This window comes from Chrysochloris asiatica, unplaced genomic scaffold (assembly GCF_000296735.1).
Source record: "Chrysochloris asiatica unplaced genomic scaffold, ChrAsi1.0 scaffold00034, whole genome shotgun sequence".
NCBI classification, from domain to species: Eukaryota; Metazoa; Chordata; class Mammalia; order Afrosoricida; family Chrysochloridae; genus Chrysochloris; species Chrysochloris asiatica.
This window is the reverse complement of record NW_006408552.1, coordinates 11910722-11926868: the sequence shown is the minus strand read 5'-3', so window position 1 is coordinate 11926868 and position 16147 is coordinate 11910722. Positions and strand designations below refer to the sequence as shown.

Here is a 16147-nt window from a genome sequence, read left to right as displayed (position 1 = left end):
ACCAGTATAAAGAATGAGCATCAGTTCAACTTCATAATTAAGATCGCTTTTCACCATCAAGTTTATTCTAACGCTTAGTGACGCTGTTTACATACAGTGTCAGACTGTAAATCATTGCGGGAGCAGACAACTTCACGAGATTGGCAAATATTGATGCTATAAAGTGTTGAAGAAAGCACAGTAGGGTAAGCACTGGACTGCTCATAGTAAGATAGGCAGTTCAGACCCACCACTCGTTCCTCAGAAGAAAATACTATGAATGGGTGTCTTTTAACAAACAGAAAATTATTTTCTCACAGGTTAGGAGTCTGGAAGTACACAATCAGGACACCAGCTCTGGAGGAAAGTCCTTGTCCCTCTTCAGCTTCGGTTCCTGGCTCCTTAGCAGGCAGTCTTCATGTATATGGGCGGGCGGCACCCTCTTCTACCATCTGTGCCTCCTTGTTTCTGTGCTAATCTGTTCCTTTTATATCACACAAGGAATGGTTAAAAACATACCCTAGTCTGATCTGACTTCATTAACATAACAAAGAAACCCCTATTCCCCAGTAGAAACACATCCACAGGTTTACGGATTAGGATTTACAACACAGATTTTTGAAGCATACAATTCAGTCTATAACATATTTTAAAGAATGCCGTATCTTACCACACTCCACCTTCATATATGAGTGAGTAGTTTGTGTATCTTTTTACAGACCATGTAGGTCCCATTGACCAAGACCCACTCCTGCCAATGCTGGTGCATCTCATTACAGATGCTCAGCCTGACATTGTGTCTTATAAGATGCCTGCTGGAGACATACCTGAGTACCACAGTGAAGGTGGTACATGGAAGATGGATGCCTGTAGGGAAAATATAGCTAGTCACCTTGTGTTCAGTGCCTCCAAGTCAGTTCTGACACAACGACCCTGATAGGGTTTTCAAGGAGCAGCTGGTGGGTTTGAACCACCAACCTTGCAATTCAAAACAATGCTTCGGTACAGTGCATTATCCCACAGTGCCTCACCAGTACTCCTTGAGGAGCTCCCAAATCTCAGCTCTGCATGAACAGGGTAAGAACATGAGAGTAGTTATCACAGCAACAGAAATCATTCCTATGGCTAGCCATTGAATTCTGAGGCTCTGAGTCAGAGATGGGGGCACCTTTAACCATAACCCATGAATTACAGTTCCCCAGGACACCGGACAATCAGGTTTCTGTGGCTGGCCAAGATTAGCAAAGCTTTGATGACTCTGCAACTTAAGAAGTTCAAAGAAGTGTTGTCATCCTGTTGAGGACTGGACCCAGTTAACTCCAGAAGGAAGGGGAACATACTGAAAAATTAGAATGGATTGTTCTGGAGAATTGAAGCATCCTCGTAGAGTAGAAAAGAAACAGATCTCTGGAGTTTGCGTCTCAGGGTGAATTCTTCCCACAGGATAAAAACTGAGACTAGGGCCTCCACTGAGGTTCTCTGCATCATACCATCTCAGTGGTGCTCACCCCACTTGCAGTCACATGGAGACTTTAGGATGTAAGATGCTGTTGCCCAGATCCCACCCCACACCCCTGAACTTCAGATCTCTGGGAAAGAGGGCTGAGCTCTGACACCACTGGAAAACTCCCCAAGGAGCTCTTGAGCTTCGTACCTGCCACAGTCTGTCCTGCATTGAACTTCCCACGAGAGCGACAGGGTGGTCACGGTTAAGGCACCTAGCCTTTAAGCTCATGTTGTTCAAGGTCTCTCTCTAAGCTGTCTTAACTCAAAGCACAAACTCCAAGGTTTAGGCTCCACTCTGATGGCCTCTACTGACATGATGCTTTCCCTTCTCCCCAGTATGCCCTCTCAATGCTGTACTTTCCCAGGAGGAGAGCCTTCAGGAGAAAGAAATGGATGAGGGGTCACAGATCATCAGGTCCCAGGTAAGACCGTTTTCCTCTCCTCTGAAACGCTGTCCTAGTTCTCAGAATGGGGCCACTTTTGTTTTCAATTCTCTGAAGTGCTAAGCCCCTAAAACCCAACTAAGGCCTTAACACCCATTTGCTTTGTACAGGAAAACGGTGACAGATGGTAATCTGCAAGATGTTCCCCATTTGCCTCTGATACCCCTTTACAGCTCTTCCACGTCCCAGCACAGGTTCATACCTTTGCAGGGTGTTGTGAAGAAAATAATGAAGCAGCAGACTGCCTTTGAATCAGCCTCCGCCTCAGCAGCTCTCTAGAATTTTGGAGTGCTGCCATTCTCTTCGTACACACGATGACTGATGCTCAGGCCACTATGAATGCTTGGAGTTCATGGAATTATTAAATATTCCTGAGGACATCTGCAACAAGTCAGTGCTTAACTAAGAGTCTGTTGTATTGCTTCTAAAGCCCATTATGCTTGTCATTATAATTCTGTAAATTCATGAAATATTCCGTGAACTGATGAGACATGAAAATTGGTTTAATTCTTTGGAAAGATCTGGTACATGCCAGTCACTTAAAATCACTGCTATCAAAATATGTGTGGGCAAAACTGAAACACTGAAGGAAAAATCCTGAAAATCTGGCAGAGACAGGCATTCAGAAAATATACTAATAAATTGTCGTTTGAGTTTTTTTTGTTGTTGTTTACTTACGAGATAATAAATAACAGACTTGGTGGCATAGTGGGTTAAGCATTGGGCTGCTAACTGAATGGTTGACTGTTCAAACCCACCAGCCGCTCCAAGGGAGAAAGATGAAACCGTCTGCTCCTGTAAAGATTTACAGTCTTGGAAACCCTACAGGGTCACTGTGATTCGGAACCGACTCCATGGCAGTGGGCAGGACTGAGGATTAGAGGTCTCTAAGGAACTCTGGTAGCGTAGTGGTTACGAATTGGGCTGCTAACCTCAAGGTCAGCAGTTCGAAACTACCAGCGGTTCTGTAGGAGAAAGATGAGGCTTTCTGCTCCCGTAAAGATTTACAGCCTTGGAAACCCTGTGCAGGGTCGCTATGAGTCGGAACCAACTCCACGGTACTCAACAACAACAAGGAGCTCTGGAAGTGTAGTGGTTACAAATTGGGCTGTGAACCACAAGGTCAGCAGTTCGAAACTACCAGCTGTTTTGCAGGACAAATATGAGGCATTCTGCTCCTGTAAAGATTTACAGCCTTGGAAACTATACAGGGTCGCTGTGAGTCAGAACCGAATCCACAGCACATCACTACCACCACCACCACCACCACCACCACCACCGGGTGACACGAACAGTTTTCATTTGACTGCTAACCTAAAGATTGGCAGTTGAAAAACTCACCTAGCAGTACCTCGGCTAAAAAGGCTTCCATAAGGATTACAGCCAAGAAAGCCCAATGATGAGACTGCTGTGTAACCTGTGGAGTCACTGTGAGTTGGAATCCACTTAACAGCAACTAACAACAACACAAATGAGGATTAGGGACTCAGGAAAGAACTCTGTGGGGAAGCAAATTTAAAGCTGAGATGTAAAGGATATGTAGGTGTTTTAAAGTAAGTGGAAAAGAGCATTCAAGGCTGATGCTGAATGTTGTATGTAAAAGCCACAAGCATATTGAGACATTAAAAGAAAGTCACTATGATGGAGGAGAGAGAAAAAGTAGCTTTGGATGCACTTAGAAAAGTAAGCTGCACCTTGTAGCAATGAAAAGGAGTTTGGGACTTTAAGCAGGAATGTAACATAGTAAGTTACCTAGTGACGTGCTATATGATAAGTAAATGTTATGTGATAAGCAACTTGGTAAGAGCAATATGGAAGAAGGAGAGAACCAGTTAGGAAGCTATTGCAGAATCCTAGATGATAGAAAATAGTAGCTGAAAACTAAGAAATAAAAAATAATCAAACAGAACCAAGAGATGAAGAAAAGGGGCTGGATTTGAGTGCTTTGCTAGAGAAAACAGCAAAGATTTAACTAGTGGGACAAAGGAAAGAGAAAAAAAGTGATTTTTTCAATTCATAGGTTAAGAGCTAATTTTTTTTTTTTAGCAGTGGTTATGATGATCACTGGGAGCACGGTGGCTCCATACAACAAGCATTGGACTGCAAACCACAAGGTCAACGGTTCAAGCCTGCCAGCTGCTCCACGGGAGAAAGATGAGGCTTTCTGTTCCCGCAAAGATTTAAAAAAAAACTCAAAAACCCTACACAGAGTTGTTCTGAGTCTGAATTGACTTGAAAGTGATTAACAACAAGATGATTTATCACCACCACTCATCTGTCAGTTTGTAGTACTGTAGTGGCCTGCATGTTGCTGTAATGCTGGAAAGTATTTTAAATACCAGCAGGGTCACCCATGGTTTCTTTGGAGCTTCCAGACTAAGGCAGACTAGGAAAAAGGAGAGATCGACAACTTCTGAATGTTGAGCCAGTGAAATCTTTATGAACAGCAATGGATCATTGTCAGAGATAGTGCCAGAAAATGAAAACATTATGAGTAGCAGAAGAATATTGTCTGATACACAGCCAGAAGATGAGCTCCTCAGGTTGGAAATCACTTGAAATATGCCTAGGGAAAAGCTGCCTCTTCAAACTAGAGTTGACCGTGATGACATGAATGGAGTAAAACTTCCAGTTTTGGTGGGGCAAAACTCAAAATGAGAGAAAAAGCATCAAACATCCATTAATAATCGGAATGTGGACTGTACAAAGTATGAATCTAGAAATACTTGAAATTGGCAAAAATGAAATGAAACTCATTAATATTGATATCTTAGGCATTAATGAGCTGAAATCCACTGGCATCATCTATTTTGAATATGACAATCATATGACTTGCTGAATGACAAATTGAAGAGGAATGGTGTAACATTAATCGTCAGAAAAATATTTCAAGATCTACCTTGAAGTTTAATGCTGTCTGTGGTAGGATAAAATCCGTATGCTTCCAAGGAAGACTCAAATTTACACACCAACCACTAAAACCAGTGATGATGAAATTGAAGAATTCTACCAACTTCTTTAGTTTGAAATTAATCAAACATGCAGTCAAGATATATTGATAATTACTGATGATTGGAATGCAAAGGTTGGAAACAAAGAGGAAGGATCAATAGTTAGAAAATAAGGCCTTTGTGATAGAAATGATGCTGGAGATTGCATGATAGAATTTTGCAAGACCAATGACTTCATTACACATAACCATTTTTAAACAACATAACATGGACCTCACCAGGTGAAATACACAGAAATCAAACTGAATACATCTGTGGGAAAAGATAGTGGAAAAATTCAGTATCATCAGCCAAAACTAGACCAGGAACAGACTATGAAATAGACCACCAATTGTTCGTATACAAGTTCAGGCTGAAGCTGAAGATAATTCAAGTTCAATAGAGACAAAATATGGCTTTAAATATATCCCAACTGAATTTAGAGATCACCTCAAAAGCACATTTAATGCTCTAATGACCGAAGACTAGAAGAATTGTGGGATGACTTCAAGAACATCATACATGAAGAAAGCAAAAGGTCATTAAAAATAAAAGAAAGAAAAGACCAAAATGGATGTCAGAAGAGGCTCTGAAACTTGCTTTCCAATATAGAGATGCCAAAGCAAATTAAAGAAATTTGGAGGTAAAAAAGCTGAATAAAAAATTTGAAAGGTAGCTCAAGAAGACTTAGTCAAGAATCATAATGAAATGTTTAGGGAATGATTGCTATCAGTTTTGACAGTGAGTGTTGGAAAGGTAAATATAAATGTTTTGTAACAAAAGGAGGGAAGTGGATAATTTTGCAGTCCACGGGCGGAGATCCCTGGAACCTTCAAGGGAGGGAGAAAAGCGAAGTACGAAGAAGTACAGGACCCTGTCCTGGGAGGCAGTGACACCAGGGATGGAGGCAGAGATGATGATATGGAGAGGAGCGGCTGGGAACTCTGGACTCAGGGAGGGAGAGGGGCTGTGTGCTGGTGGCTGGGGGGTAGGCTTGTGGGGTGTACCCTTTGGTTGTTTGATGATGCATGCAGGAGATTGTAATCATTGTAATGAAACGAAATACGATAGGATGAATGTAAGGATAATGTTCTCTGATGTAAACACGTAATTCACAATAAAAACGTAAAAAAAAGAATTATAATGAAATGGATAAAGAACTGGAATTAGAAAACTGTAAGGGAAGAACATATTCAGCATTTCTCAAGTTGAAAGAACTGAAGAAAAAATGCAAGCTCTGACATGCAATATTGAACTATTTTATGGGCAAATATTGAATGGTGCAGAAAGCAACAAAAGATGGAAGGAATTCAGAGTCACTGTACCAAAAAGATATGGTCAGTGTTCACCCATTTCAAAGAGGTAGTATATGATGAAGAATCAGTGATACTGAAGGAAGAAGTCCAAGCTCTTCTGAAAGCATTGGTGAAAAACAAGGCTCCAGGAATTGGCAGAATACAAACTGAAATCTTTCAACAGACTGTCACAGCACTGAAAACACTCACTCATCTATGCCAAGATTATTTGGAAGACAGCTTCCTGGTCAACAGATTGGAAGAGGTTCATATTTGTACCCAATTCCAAAGAGAAGTTACACAATGGAATGTAGAAATCATCAAACAATATCATTAATACCACATGCAGTTACAGTTTTGCTGAAGATAATTAAAAACAGTTGCAAAAGTACATCAACAGAGAACTGCCAAGAATTCAGATTCAGTAGAGGATGTGGAACAAGGGCTATCATTGCTAATGTCGGATACCACGAAGATGTTTACTTGTGCTTTATTGACTATGCAAAGGTTTACTCATGACAAACTGTGGATAAACATTGTGAAGCATGAGCATTCCAAAACACTTAATTGTACTCATGAGGAACCTGTACATAGACCCAAGAGGCAGTTGTTAGAACAAGGAGATATTGAATGGTTTAAAATCACGAAAGTTGTGCTCTAGGGTTGTAATCTTTCACCATACTTATTCAGTCTCTATGCTAAGAAAATAATCCAAAAAGCCAGATTATATGAAGAAGAAAGTAGCATCAGGGTTGAAGGGAGAGTCCCTAACAACCTGCAATATACAGATTATACTACCTTGTTTACTGGAAACCAAGAGAACTTAAAATACTTAATGATGAAGATTAAAGAACACAACCTTTGGTATGGGTTGCACCTCAATGTAAAGAAAACAGAAATCCTCACCACTGAGCCAATGATTAGCATGATACATGGAGAAAAGATTGAAGTTTTCATAGACTTCATTTTGCCTGAGTCCAGTATCAACACTCTTGGAAGCAGCTGTCAAGAAATCAAATGACGTATTGCATTAGTCAAATGTGCTGCACAGGACCTCTTTAAAGTGTTAAAGAGCAAAGATATCAGTATGAGGACTAAGGTGTACCTGACCCAAGTTATGGTATTTTCAGTCACTTGTATGCATGTGAGGAACACTGGTGTGATGCTCTGGGTTAATGCACCAGAGTGCAAAGCTGTTTGAACTGCAAGGTCAGCAGTTCAGGCTCACTAGCTGCTCCTTGGAAACCCAATACAGGGTTGCTATGGGTCAGAATCCACTTTACAGCACTTAACAACAACAACAACAATATGCATGTGAATGTGGATAGTGAATGAGAAAGATTACAGAACAATCTATGTGTTTGTATCATGGTGTTGGAGAAGAAGCACCACGAACTGCCGGAAAAACAAGCAAATCTGCCCTGGAAGAAATAGAATGTTCCTTAGAATCCAGGATGGCGAGACTTTATCTCTTGTGCTTTGGAGGGACCAGTCCTGGAGAAGGACATCATGTATGCTAAAGTGGAGGATCAGCAAAAAAGAGGAAAGCCCTCAACCAGATTGATTGACAGAATAGCTTAAGCAATGGGTTTAAGCATAACAACAATTGTGAGGATGGTGCAGGTCCAGGCAGTGTTTCTTTCTGTTGTGCTCTGCTGTTGTTAAATGTCGTTGAGCTCATTCCAACTCATAGTGACCCTGTACAGGCTTTCCTAGGAGAAACTGCTAGGTTTGAACTGCTAACTTTGTGGTTCACAGTCCAATACTGTTGTGCATAGGAGCACTTTAAGTCGGCACCGATTTGGTGGCACCTAACAACAAGGAAGACCGGTTAATACTACTCTATTCAAATTTACCCACCCCCTACGAAAGCCAGTGATGATGAAATTGAAGAATTCTATCAACTTCTTCAATGAGATGGATGACACAGTAGAAGCTCAAACATAGTGACAATTGTGAGGATGACCCAAGACCTAGCAGTGTTTTGTTCTCATGTATATAAGCTCACTTTTTGTCAGAATTGCAGCAACAACAACCTAACAAAGATACAAGACTACTGAATGCAGAGCATAATCTTGGGTTTTCTTTTTTATAAAGAACATTAAGGAGCTTTGGTGGCACAGTGGTTAAAAACTTGGCTACTAAAAAGGTCAGGAGTTCAAACCCACCAGATGTTTTGTCAGAGAGCGCTGTGGCAGTCAGCGTTCATAAAGATTTACAGACTTGGAGACCCTCTGGGGCCGTTTTCATTTGTCCATTAAGGTTGCTGTGAGTTGTAATTGACTCAACAGCAATAGGTTTGGTTTTTGGTTTTTGGTTTAGGACCATAGGTGCACTCTGTAGATTAAATAGCACTGCAGTGGTCGGACTCTTGGTAGGATGCTGTAGGATCAGCACTGGAATGCGAGCCACAAGGTCAGCCGTTGAAACCTACCAGCTGCTCCTCGGAAACCCTGTACAGGGTGGCCATGCGTCAGAACTGACCTGACGGCACTTAACGACAACTGTAATAGTTGAAGTCCTTGGGTGACACAAGTGATTTGCTCTAATCTACTAATCTGAAGGTTGCCAGTATGAGTCCACCCAGCCACATCATGGAAGAAAGGTCTGGTCATCTTGCCCTGTAAAGATGGCGTCCAGAAAACCCTGAGAGACAATTCTATGCTAACATATGGAGGCACCATGACTCTGAAGTGAGTCAATGACAGGGTTTCTTGATAAAGTGGAAGCTTTCCAAGCTCTTGTCATTTAGACCAGGACACTTTCTCATTTATAAGATCTACCTGAGCCAAGGAAAGAAGTTCATTTCACTGATCCAACCACATGTCATGTCCCTTCTACTTGTAACCTATTTGCCTTGCTGGCTGTCACTACCTCCCTTCCCGTTTTTTAAAACCTGCTAGAATATTCTGACTTCTTTTCTGTCCAAAGCTTAAAAATATTTAAGAGCTACCTTCTTGGTATTTATTTTCACTGTTTCAACATATCTTGAACTTTTATTTCTAAAGTTTCATAGCAAGAACTTCCCATATAAAGTCATTGTCACTTTTCAAATAGATGAATAGTCTTTCTCCTATACTAAGAGTCCTGGTGTGATGCTGTAGGAAAAGTGCAGGCCCACAAGGTCAGTGGTTCAAATTCACCTGCTGCTTCTTGGAAACCTTATACAGGGCCGCTGTGAGTTGGAAACTAACTTAACTTGGTGAGTTTGAACTGCTGACATTTCAGTTCAAACCAACCTTGCTGTCTAGCACATTAACCTGCAGCGTCACAACAACAACATAGCAAATATAAAAAGCTTAGAAGCAAGAATTATTTCCTGCATGTTTTCATTATAGTGGTCTTAAAAGATATTAGAGAGACAGGTACATAATTGTCATTCTTGACCTGGGTTCCTCTGAGCCCTGAAGACTTGACACAGTGCCTTAGACATCCTGATCTCCATACAGAGCTGCCTCTTCCCTCCTATTCCTGAGGCCCCGCCAGAGCGTTTCTGGCTGAGCAGACATGTGTTTGCTGTTTCAGGAATCAGTGACATTCCAGGACGTGGCTGTGGACTTCACCCAGGAAGAGTGGGAACAGCTGGACCCTGCTCAGAAGAGCCTGTACCGAGATGTGACTCTGGAGAACTACAGGAATCTGGCTGCACTGGGTGAGGCCACTGTCCCTGCTAGCTTGGAAACTCTCTGAATGGCTCCTGTTTCAGAGGCTCCTGGGAGTGCAGTTGTGACCCAGGCAGGAGAACACTCCAGGCATCCCTCATTTTAGTATGCTTCGCTTTATGGCACACCACAAGACTGTGTTTTGTAAAATTTGAAGGTGTGTACCAACCCTGTTGCTCACTTCATGGCCTCACATCATGTCTCTCTGCTGCTTCCCATGACGGTTGTTCTCACAGCATCACAAGCTCATTACACACTTTATAGACCACAGTGTAGTGTCAGCCTCACTTTTGTATCTGGGAAACAAAAATTGTGTGACTCGCTTTATTGCGGTAGTCTGGAAATGACCCTGCGGTATCTTGGAGGTGTGCCTGTCATCAGTTTTGGGGGTGGAGATTTTTGTTTCCTGCTCTCTATCCCCAAGTTTTGACTTTGTTGAACTTGAGGTGAGTAGCTTTACATTGGAGTCTTGAGGTAATTCAGTTATCGTGCTGGGCTGGTAACTGAAAGGTGAGCAGTTCGAGTCTACGCAGAGGCAGACTGAAAACTCAGCCATTGGAAACACTATGGAGCAGAGCTCTGCTCTGACAGTTGGGGTTGCTGTGAGTTGGAGTTGACTCGGCAAACGGAAGCCTCTCGAAAAATTCTGAGGTCTTAAAAATGGAAAAACAGGTCTTTGGGTGACACAAATGGTTTGCTCTCAGCTACTGTGGTAAAGAGCTCTGGTAGCATAGTGGATTATGAGCTGGACTGCTAACTGCAAGGTCAGTGGTTCAAATCTACCAATCACTCCGCAGGAGAAAGGTGAGGCTTTCTGCTCTTGTAAAGACTTACAGCCTCGGAAACCCTATACAGGGTCACTGTAGTATTGTAGTGGTAACAAGTTTGGCTGCTAACCACAAGGTTTGCAGTTCGAATCTACCAGCCACTAAGGAGAAATATGAGGCTTTCTGCTGTCATAAAGATTTATAGCATTGGAAGCCCTATGCAGGGAACCAACTCCACTGCATATTACCACCACCAGCCGCAGCAGCATAACTGAAAGGTTAGTGTTTCTAACATGCACAGTGGTGCCACCGAAGAAAGCCTGATGATCTGCTGCCATCAGACCACAGCAAAAGGAAACCCTGTGGAACACGTAGGGTCACCGTGAACTGGAGTCGATTCGACAGCTGTGGGTTTACTTTTTATTTTAAAAAGACTAAAAAGGTTGGAAAGGAGCTCTGGTAGCATAGTGGTTACAAATCGGGCTGCGAACCTTAAGGTCAGTGGTTCGAAACTACCAGCCGCTCCGCGGGAGAAAGATGAGGCTTTCTACTCCCGTAAAGATTTACACCCTCGCAAACCCTGTACAGGGTCGCTATGGGTCGGAACCGACTCGACGGCACTTAACAACAACAACAACAACAAAAAGGGTGGAAGTAAATTCTGAGAGTGAATACTGTCCCCCTTGTAAATTCCTAAGACATATACTTTTCCAACGACTAGGGCATCAACTTTATAAGCCAGAAGTGATCACTCATTTGGAGCAAGAGGAACAGTGGATGATGGAAAGCAAGAACCTACCAGTCACCCATCCAGGTGAGAAACAAGCATTTTGACCTTGGCTGCTTCCTGAGAGGAAGTAGTCCTGCTTGTGAAGCTCAACTGGGTTCCCAAAAGCTTCTCCTGGGGTTTAAAGAAAGCTGAAGCCTTAAAATAAGAGTCATTTCACTTTGTGTTTCCCAAGTAGAAATAGTTCCTACTGCTTTCTGATTGTACTATAAAATTGTGTGTGTATATTGTTACACAGTGCAGAAGGTACTTTGAAGATATTTGGTTGGAATACCTTTAAATACTTTGATGTTGCAAATCTCAAATGCCATTTTATTTCTCTCTTTTCTTCATTATCCTCTCTCAGCATCTTTCCCTCTTTTTTTAAATTGTGGTGAAAGCACACAAATGAAAACATCTGCCAACACAACTTCCATATCTACAAATTACTGACGCTGATTACATTGTCAAGTCATGCCATCATTGTTGCCATTCTCATCAAAAACATCCCAGCACCATTAACATAAACTCGGTGGCCCCCAAACAGTATTCCCCCTTCCCTCTCCCGTCCACCCCTGGTAGCCATTCATAATCTTTGGTTTTTAATATATTATTTCATATAAGTGAGATCATACGGTTTTTGTCCTTTTGTGACTGACAGATTTTTCTCAGCAGAATGTTTTCATTCATAGAGAACTTCATTTCTCTTTATGGTTGCATCATATTCCATTGTCTGTATATAGCACATTTTGTTTATCGATTCATGTGTTGATGGACATTTTGTCCATTTCTACCTTTTGTATACTGTAAAAGATGCTGCAGTGAGGATTGGTGTACAGGTATGGTAACATACCAAGGATTGGGATTGCTAGGTCATAAAGGAGATCTTTGTTCAATTTTTGGAGAGACTGGCAAGCTGTTTTTCACAGTGGCTGCATTATTTTACATTTATAGCAGCAATGTAGTTTCTCTATAACTTCACCCAACACTTGTTTTCCTTTTTTTTTTTTTCTAAACCACTGCTATTCTGAGAGAGGTGAAGTGATATCTCATTGTGGTTTTGATCCAGTGTGGTGCTTACTTACTAGTCTGAAAGGTCTGTTTAAACTGCAAGATCAGCAGTTCAAATTCACCACCTGCTCCTCAGAAAACCTACACAGGGTCACTATGAGTAAGAGGTGACTCAATGGCACTTAACAACAACAGTGGCTAATGAGGAGCCCTGGAAATGCAGTAATTTAAGTGCTTGGCTGCTAACACAAAAGTCAGTAGTTTGAACCCATTAGCTGATCTGCAGGAGAATGTTGTGGTCGTCTTTTTCCATAAAGATTACAGCCTTAGAAACCCTATAGGATCATTCTACTCCGTGCTGTAGGGTTGCTGTAAGTTGGAATCTACTTGAGGGCAGTGAGTTTGGCTTTTTGGATTTAGGATGACTAATAAAAGAGCCTTGGTAGTACAGTGGTTAAGCTCCCAGCTGCTAATCAACAGCTCATAGGTTTGATCCCATCATCTGTTCTTCAGGAGAAAGATGTGGCTGTCTGCTTCCATAAAGATCACAGCTTTGGAAATGCAGTGAGGCAATTCGTCCGTATTCTGTAGGGTAGCTATGAGTTGTATTGACTCAGTGGCAATAGATTTGGGTTTTTGGTAGTGGTGGTTTTTGTTTTCAGTGGCTAATGACGTTGAAAGGAGCCCTAATGGGTTAAGCATTGGATTGCTAGCCACAAGTTTGGTGATAAAAACCAACCCGCTGCTCTGTGAGAGAAAGATGAAGCAGTCTGCTCCAGTGAAGATATACAGTTTCAGAAACCTCTAGAAGTAATTCTCATCCGTCTCACGGGGTGACTGATGAGTTGGAATCCCTTGAAGGCAGTGAACACTGATGGTTGTGAAGTAATGTTGAACATCTTTCCATGTCATGTTGGCCACTTGAGTTTCCTTTCTGGTGAAGTGTTGTTGTTTCAAGTCCTTCGTCTGCTTCATAATTGGGTTACTTCTTTTTGTTGTTAAGTTGTAGAATTTTTATATATTTTTTGGAGATTAGGCTCTTAACTGAGCTTCTGGTGTGGTGTTGGAGGATTAACACTGGACTGCTAACTGCGGGGTCGGCAGTTCAAACCCACCAGCCGCTCCTCGGCAACCCTACACAGGGGTGCTATGAGTAGGAACAACTTGATAGCAGTTAACATCATCAGTCCCTAACTGACACATGGTTCCAGAAAAGGTTCTCCTAATTATTCTGTAGGTAGTCTGTATACTTTGTTGATAGAATCCTTTGTTGTACATAGACTTTGATTTTTAATGAGGTTTCATCTATCTATTTTGTCTTTTGTTGCTTAGGTTTTTATATCATGTATGATAATCTTTCACTAAACACTAGGTGCCACAGCTTTGTCCTTACATTTTCTTCTAAGAAGTTTAGGATTTTTGCTTTTACATTTAGATCCTTGATCACTTTGAATTTTTTTTTAATTTTTATGGCAGCTATGGTCATGTATACTCCTATACCAGAGCTTAGGTTAATGAACAAGAATGTGTTTGCTCCTTTGGGCTAACTTGAATCTCAAGATAAGCATTGAGAGTCAAGAAATCTCCAAGGAATCTTCAGTCTAGAATCTAGACCCTGGGATGCAAGTAGGCCACTCTGTGATTGAAAATCTGAGTGTGCATTAGGGTGTACCTAATGAGAGAGCCCTTCCTGGATAGTAGAGTCACTCAGGGTAGCAGTAGATGGTGCGTGGCCAGCAGCAGCAGCAGTTTTACCTCACTGCGGCATGATATGGGAGAAGGGAAAGCAGCAAAGCAGCCAGGAGCATGTTGATCCATTTGCTCTGCTCCTAGGGAGTGAATGCCCTGAATTCCATTCCTAGACAAGTAGTATTTTTATCATTTTAAACAAAAGCTTTAACATAGGAAGAAATATTTTTTAAATTAGCAAATAGCTGCCTTTATGATAGCGTAATCTACAGACAAGGTTAAAAAGGGCCTGGGTACCAAGCTATTGTCTTCTCTAAATAGTCTTTTTATGCCATCTCTAAACACAGACCTTTTTCTGGTATTTCTTATTCTCCTTTCAACAGTGCGTGTTTCTGAGTGATTTTTTCCATTTATGATTATCACATATTTTACAATTTTCCCTGATGACTGCTTATTTTCATCTTATACTTTGTCCTTGTTTGAGAACTCCAAATGCTACGTATTGCCATGTCTGCATTAATGTCAGTTTCCTTGGTAATTCATTATGCAGTCATTTCTTTTTCAAAGCATAGAGAATATTAATACGTACTTTTATCTTCTTGATTTCTTTTAGATGTGGAGAATAGACCTGAAATAAAAAAGTCAACTCCAAACAAGATTATTTCTGATGAAAAGCAAGCACATGACAATATAATGGAGAGACTAACAGGAAATAATTTCTGGTTCTCCATCTTAGGAGGACTCTGGGATTTTGATTATCAGTTAGAGTTGAACCAGGAAAGCCATCAGAGACATTTGGGACAAGGATCTCTCACCCACAAAAAGATTACTCAGGAGAGAAGCTTTGAATGCTTTAAACTTAGGGAAACCTATAACCTAAAATCAAACCTTATTCATCAAAGAATTCCTTCAGTGAAAATTCCGCTTAACTCTGACACACAAGGAAATGGCATCAAACATATTTCAGACTTGATTTACTATCAGGGAAATTATATAACAGAGAATCCCTATGAATATAACGAAGGTGGAAAAATCTTAAGTCAACATCTTCTCAGTAATCATATTCATACTGCAGAGAAGCCCAGTGAATGTGGGAAGGCCTTCACCCACAGCTCCTCTTTAGCCCAACCTCAAATAGTCCTTACAGGAGAGAAGCCCTACAAGTGTGATGAATGTGGAAAGAGATTCAGCCAGAGGATCCATCTTATTCAACATCAGAGAATCCACACAGGCGAAAAACCCTTTATATGCAATGAATGTGGGAAAGCCTTCCGTCAGCATTCATCCTTTACTCAACACCTGAGAATTCACACTGGAGAGAAGCCCTATAAATGCAATCAGTGTGGCAAAGCCTTTAGCCGCATTACATCCCTTACAGAGCATCATAGACTTCACACTGGAGAGAAGCCTTATGAATGTAGTTTTTGTGGGAAAGCCTTCAGCCAGAGGACACACCTTAATCAACATGAGCGAACTCATACAGGAGAGAAACCCTATAAATGTAATGAGTGTGGAAAAGCCTTCAGCCAGAGCGCACATCTTAATCAACATAGGAAAATCCATTCTCGGGAGAAATTATGTCAATACAATAAATATGAGAAAGCCTTAAGCCAAAGTCCTTCACTTATTCAGCAGCACCTAAGTCCTGGGGGGGAAGTCATATGAATATTTTAAATGTAGCAAACGTTTCAGTCAAACCTTTTCATTCCACTCATCACTAAATTATTCATCATGGAGCGAAAGCTTATAAATTAACTTATATAAGCCAAATCAACTTAGACCTCAAACTAGTAGTGCATTTTTGCTTCAGATCATATTAGGAAATGTTCCAAATCTGATATCAAGATTTTTAAGTTAGCCTATAATTACTCACCTGTAAGCTTTATGATGGAGTCCTTGTGTAGTGCTGTGGATTAATGCGCCAACTGCAAGGTCGGTTTGACCTGCAAGTTCATCGATTCAAATTCAACAGCTCCTCTTCTGAAACCCTATACAGGGTCGCTATGGGTCAGAACCGACTTGATGGCACTTTACAACAA

At 41.3% G+C, this 16147-nt stretch overlaps 1 protein-coding gene across 1 annotated transcript; it reads left to right on the top strand.

The window, feature by feature from the left end:
- Positions 1-787: 787 nt before the first annotated feature.
- ZNF713 (zinc finger protein 713) lies at positions 788-15773 on the top strand. Its single transcript, XM_006859855.1, has 5 exons — positions 788-848; positions 1822-1907; positions 9739-9865; positions 11364-11456; positions 14722-15773. The coding sequence occupies exons 1-5, from the start codon at positions 788-790 to the stop codon at positions 15771-15773; spliced, it is 1419 nt and encodes a 472-aa protein (XP_006859917.1).
- Positions 15774-16147: the final 374 nt, after the last annotated feature.

Coding starts and splice junctions, on each gene's coding strand:
- ZNF713 (XM_006859855.1), top strand. CDS start 788: ATGCCTGCTGGAGACATACCTGAGTACCACAGTGAAGGTGGTACATGG. Junction 849..1,821: donor TACATGGAAGATGGATGCCT/GTAGGGAAAATA, acceptor CCTTCTCCCCAG/TATGCCCTCTCAATGCTGTA. Junction 1,908..9,738: donor CACAGATCATCAGGTCCCAG/GTAAGACCGTTT, acceptor TTGCTGTTTCAG/GAATCAGTGACATTCCAGGA.